The 6,189-nt window shown below is 40.1% G+C and overlaps 1 protein-coding gene across 1 annotated transcript; it reads left to right on the top strand.

Annotated features, from left to right (window-relative positions):
• Positions 1–4,027: 4,027 nt before the first annotated feature.
• On the top strand, positions 4,028–5,936 carry LOC147886526 (galactoside 2-alpha-L-fucosyltransferase-like). The gene has a single exon (XM_087395898.1). The coding sequence runs from the start codon at positions 4,061–4,063 to the stop codon at positions 5,657–5,659; it is 1,599 nt and encodes a 532-aa protein (XP_087252024.1). The 5' UTR covers positions 4,028–4,060; the 3' UTR covers positions 5,660–5,936.
• The last annotated feature ends 253 nt before the right edge of the window (positions 5,937–6,189 follow it).

Raw genomic sequence — 6,189 nt, 5'->3', positions numbered from 1 at the left:
GTGTTTTTGGCGTTTAGGATGTTAGGTCGCATTTTTAAATCGAAAAGTATGTTTTTTAATTTTAAAAAATGTACTTTTTAAATCCTTGCCCATAAGGACGAGGAGTTTTATCATCCCATTGTTACTTTTGCCATGGGATGAGAAATCTTACTATGTCCATAGTCCATGGCTCCTCTAAACTTGCACACACATCTTCCTTATATCAGATCCACCATTAAGTTTCCAAACTATTACACCTTTAGAAAGGGATAACTTTGGAGTTAGATCTTAGCCTAATACTTGTGATCTTCATATGAAAATCACTTCAATGTCATCATTGCCAAAAGCCTTGAATCACATCCATTTTCCAAATGAAATCTTGGTGTGCTTGCCCTTCTACACTATCTCATATTTGCACTTTTTCCTCAACTTGCTTGCCGTTCTACACTTTCCAAATGAAATCTTTGTTTACTTGCCCTTCTACAGTATCTCATATTTGCACTCTTTCCTCAACTTCGCACCAGATTTATAAACGTGTCCCTTGTTTGGATTTTTTTTTTTTTGAGCAAAAAATGTTTTTTGTATTATGTCTCAAAAGACAAGATATAACCATGTGAAGTTCCCTTTACACCTGGTTCAACCAGTAAACAAAAGAAGAAGAAAACAAATGCATATCATACATCAGTTATAGACTGAGGGTCTATTGGTTTGACTTTAAAATCCTTGATCAAAGCCTTGCCATCTCTGTAGATAGCCCATTTGCCTTCTTTTCTGGCCGCCTTCACCTTTGCTAGTTCTGAGCTTTTGTTCCTTAGCTGATTCTTTGTGAGTTCCTCTGCAATCCACACTTGTAGACCATTCAACTTGTTGGATTGTCTAAGAACTTGCATTCTTTCAGCCCTTGACTCGAAGATGAGAATTCTTTGTTCTCCTTCTTGAGCTATCTCAAAGTTGAGATCACCCAAATCAATGCGTGGTAAAGCTTTGCTGAGTTTTCCACAGGTCTCTTCCCAAGAATCCTCTGCTACAATCCAATTTTCTGGTAATCCTCCAATCCTGAGCTTCTTTGAGTTGAGCAACATTTCACCTTGCTCCTTTACTTCCTTCTGCAATCGTGCAGAGTCTAAGGAGCTCTTTACTTCTCCTTTGATCTCTTCCTTGAGATTCTCTTGGATCTCTCCCTTCAGCTTCTTATGCATCTCTTCAATTTGTTTAGATACTAATTCATCATCTAAAAATGAAATGGGAGTTGGCTTGTTTAGCTTTAGCTCATTCACTTTCACTCTTTCCTCTAGATCTTCAAACTTATTCAATCATTATTGTTCTTGTATAGACTCTTTTTGCCTTGCTTGACTTGAGTCAAAGAAAAAATTTTGTATCTTGGATGATAGGTAATTGATTAAGAGACACGCTTGTGATTACTAGAATGTGGCAGCCCTTATATATTTGTTTCCATATTATAACAACACATTTTCCAGAGTGGAATGGCTCATTGTAAATACCATAGGTATGAATTATAAATACCTTGGTATGGGGTGAGAGTTATTTGTGTATTGGATATTATGGAGTTTTTAGAAAATAGGAAGAGTGAGTCATATAAAGAGGTGGGCTCATGTCCATGTGCTCCAATAATATAAGAGAGGCCACCATGCATGATTTTTTGAAGTTACTTTCGTTAAGAAGCTAAACTTTTATATTGGCGTCGAAAGTTTATATGCCCTTAAAAAAATAAATGTTTGAAACATTCGCCAGGATTTGAAACTTTTATGCAAGAAAATTTAAAGTTTCGCCAAGATTTACATTTTTTCCTTCAAAATTTAAAAGAAAATATATAAAAGTAGTACATTCTACCAATATTGTGAAACTAAAAAAATGAGCTTGAAAACTTTCGCCAAGATTTTATATTAATATTTAAGCATAGCTTCGATAAAAACATCCCTGGAGGCCACATGCCAAGCGTGTGGAAGGCATGTGGAGGAGTGTGAAGTCAAGAGGAATCCTTCTAGAATTCCTATGTGGAATAAGGAGGATGTGGACATGTGGAAAAGAGAGGGCATGTGAGGAGACGCTTGACTTTCTCAATATTTTAAGAGTCTTGAGCATCTTGTGATGGGACACATGGCAAGAGTAGCCAAAAAGGACATGGATGGTGACATATGTGCTTATGTGATTGATGGGGAAAGGAATCTAACATCTTTCGACTTGCCTTATTTGCTATCCATTGGTGATATTTTTTTCACTCATTTCCTCGTAAAATATAAAACTCCAAGATGTCTTATCATTCCAACTCTCTAGCCTCTATTTCCAGGGTACTCTATTGGGACGTGATATAAAAGTGTTAGATTGGTAAATCACATGATCGTATGAAAAAAAGCCATACTTTTAAGCTACAATATTTTAGCATTAGGTCTTTCCAAAGCAGTTGGTCTCCTTTAACTCAACAAAATAGTGAGCTTGCATATAGCACATGCGATTTGGAAATACCCATGCATTGAAGATATAATATTTTAGCATTTATCTTTCAAAAGTCTTTAAATTATTTATCACTATAATGATGATTTGGATGGGTAGCTTGAATTGGAGATTTACATAAAAACAGCCCTTTATTTATTATTGAAAAAGCCTATGCATGAGGCATGAGAGGAGGGCGTGAGGTAATTTAGAATTGGTTTTTTATGCTATGAAAATATCCACGTTATATATGAAATGAATAGCTAGCACAAAAAGTATTCAGCAGGGTAAGAGTTGATTTTTAGTTTACATGCTTAGAGACTTGTGTCCTAAGTTATGATTTTATACACTAGCGAAATAGATTCATGTAAAATGTTACATTTTCCTTTCTCCATTGTATTTAATAAATTAAATTTCAAATAAAGGACCTTAAATCGATAATAAAATATTGATATTCAATTCAAATAGATGACTTATAGTATCTTAATGCTCTTAGGCTAGTGATTTTGTGTGCCAAGTGAACTTGAGATATTCTCGGTCATTGTGTGTTACTTGCGAAAAGTAAACTTGAAAAGCACACCAAAAAGTTAAGGTATCATACCTTTGAACATGAGCTCCACTTGATTGAATTTGAATTTTCCAATGTTTTGCACGTACGAAGAAGAGGTTATTTACTAGACTTCCCTCGTTTCCCCACTTTCCCTTACTAGTTATTGATTTTTATATTTGACACTTGTGCCTTGTAAATGTTGTAATGGAACGTGTGGCATAAATATTTTCATGCACGTCAAAGTAAAGAATCAATTAGGACAAGCATCTAGAGAAGTGTACTTTTGGATATGTAGAGGATGTGCATGGCTAAAGCATCCACAAAATGAAAAGTCCTAGTGTAGTGCTTGACCTTCTTTCTTTCATGTTACGTAGAGCAATTACATCCCCTTTGCTAGTCAACAAAAAATGGTTACACTAATTAATTACATAAAGAAATTTTATAAAATATCCACAAGAGGTTACTAGGATTGACTATTAGTTTATGCTTCATAGGTAATGGTAAACCAAGCTAAGACTTTGTCTAGTCTTTATTTTATTTTATGGTTAATTTAAAAATTGGACACATGACACACAGAGACACCAATGTTCATGGAGAAGTATTACGTGTGTATATAGAGAAACCTTCAACTTTCCACCTCACAAGTTTCTCCTAGACCTTTCCAACTTTTAAGGACAAAATATAGCTAATGTATGAAAAAAAAATTGATTTTAACATTTTTACAATCTTGAAAATTTACAAAGAAAAATCGTTGAGGTAAATTTAAAAACATTGTACTAGGTTTGCTCACTAAGCGCAGAAGAAATGTTGGCTTGAAAAGAAAGAGAGAATACATGCATTTTGTCAAATTGGCAGAGATTGTCAAATTTTCAAATTAACATCCATAGAATATACTCGTTTAAATACTTAGAGATAAGTGAGAATGATAAGACGGCCATGTCGTCGCCTTGTGTGTTGAACTATTCAACTCTTTCCGATCTGATTTCTCCTCATGGCGTTCTCTTGTTGGCCATATTCGTCGACGCCATGGCCAAGCCTGCATTCAAATCACGTTTCCTCCGCCCTCCTTCCCTGCTTCCCATGCCTCATCCCTTCCCTCCCCATCCTCGCTTCACCTTCAGAATCGCCTTCCTTGGTTTACTCCTCATCACCATCTCCATCATCATCCGCCGCTCAGACTTGCTAATTTGCTCCTCCCCGCCATCCTCTCGCACCACCCTCGCTCCTCCAGATGATCCCTCCTGCCTCAGCAGAACCCAACAATCGCTCCTCAGATCCCCAGGCCGACTTTTGCAGATCCCTGCACGGCTTGGGCAGGAATGGAAGCGGTACGAAGCGCTGCACAAGCAGTGTACTGCCGGCCAGAATTGGAGCCAGTTATTATCGGAAGGCCGACCTGAGGAAAGTTGCAGATACGTGATTTTCTTAGATGGCGACCATGACGTTGGATTGGGCAACCGATTTGTGAGTTTGGCCTCAGCATGGGCCTTCGCTATGGCAACAGATCGCGTCCTCTTGATAGACAACAGGAAAAAGCTCGGCGATTTGGTTTGTGAGCCCTTCATGGGATCGAGTTGGGCTCTCCCCGATGATTTCCCATATGGGCAGATACAACGCGGTTCGGGGCTGTCCCAGTTTCGCAGTTCTGCGTCAAATTCCAGTATCGTAAAGTTGGAACTCTGGGATACGCCGAGTGCGGACGAAATCGAGCTGTTTTGCGAAGAAACCTATGGCTCGCTAATGAACGTTCGGATCATCGGCTGGGTTAGCAACCTGTACACTATCCCCAATTTCTTTCTGGTGCCGTCATTCTGGGAGCGCATGAGGTCGCTGTTTCTGGATCCGGAACAGGTCTTTGCGCTTATCAGTAGATTCCTACTTCTTCCTGCTGATGACACATGGGCAATCGTACTCAAAGAGTATCGGAGCTACTTGTCATGTTCCAAGTCCAGAGTGGGGATTCAGATTCGCCTTCACGGACGCCGGGATCGCACAGCTTTCGACGACGAAGCAAATCGGATGATGATGGAATGCCTTGTAAACAACTCTTTCATTCCAGCGGTTTCCTCCGCCAAGAACGCCACTGAATTGGCCACTCTATACAGCCGAACATTACAGCACTCTGCAGAGGTGGATGTGGCGGTTCTGATCGCGTCCCTGGCGGGGCAGTATCACCGAAAGATGAAGGAACTATACAGCCAAAATCTAGGAACTGTAGACGGCAGAATGGTGCGAGTGCATAGCTTCTCTGAGCTAACGACACAGGATTTCACATTCCGTCAATCCCAGGTAGCTTTTTCAGAAATGTGGCTGCTAAGCTTGACCGATCACCTCGCCACGAGCGCGTCGTCGACGTTTGGTTATGCAGCTCAGGCGTGGGGCAATCTGCGGCCATTGATTCTGGACTTCGCAAACCTCGATAACCCAGCGGTTGCAACTTGCAGGCCTGGTTATTCAGTAGATCCATGCTCGCACTTGCCGAGAAAGCCCCGTTGCCTGAATGGAAACGGCACAAACTACCTCACAGCAGCTCACAAGCAATGGATCAAGACGCACCTTCGCCATTGCCAAGATCGCCCGGAGATGTGGCAACTCGTTCAAGATGATTCGTTATATGCTGATTCTGTCACAACAACAATTCTACCACATCTACCGGTGTTTGAATTCGATCTTGCATGAGCAAAGTATCGCTCTGTCAAGCGAGGAAAATCAGGTTGGATGGGAAGACGTACAGTATTGCTCGTTTGGAAGACGTTCATCCTTCGCCTGCTATTGCTATGGGAGATCTTCCTTCGACATCAGATTTCCTTGCGTCCTTGCGGACGGCCAAAAGAGGACAGCCAATCATCAAATGAGAAAGTCCAAATTGGCATTATCGTTCGCTCTCGTTTCATCCATAATTGCATACGCATGGTGTCGTGATATCTGGACTTGTTTGAGCAGTGACTACTGAGCACTGCCTTGGGTGCTTTGCTCAAGACGCTTGCACGTCTTTGGGATTTTCACGTACTACTTTTTTCAAAATCGTTTATTAAATTTAAATCTTTTAAGCACACCCAAGTTCCAACATACAAAAGGAGTTGTTAAATTCATTACCCATGAACACACGTTGTATGCACTTGCACTCCACTAATTTCTATAAAAGTCTTCTTCTCTTTTGCTCTTATCTCATCTGTCTTATACAAGGCAATTGCATGATCGTCCGGTTC

The sequence above is a fragment of the Dipteris shenzhenensis genome, chromosome 24 (assembly GCF_047967505.1).
Source record: "Dipteris shenzhenensis isolate YYH24624 ecotype China chromosome 24, Dip_SZ_1.0, whole genome shotgun sequence".
Classification (NCBI taxonomy): domain Eukaryota; kingdom Viridiplantae; phylum Streptophyta; class Polypodiopsida; order Gleicheniales; family Dipteridaceae; genus Dipteris; species Dipteris shenzhenensis.
The sequence above is the reverse complement of the archived record's forward strand: the minus strand, read 5'-3'. Positions and strand labels throughout refer to the sequence as shown.

Excerpts from the sequence above, each read along its gene's own strand:
- LOC147886526 (XM_087395898.1), top strand. The coding sequence starts at position 4,061 with ATGCCTCATCCCTTCCCTCCCCATCCTCGCTTCACCTTCAGAATCGCC.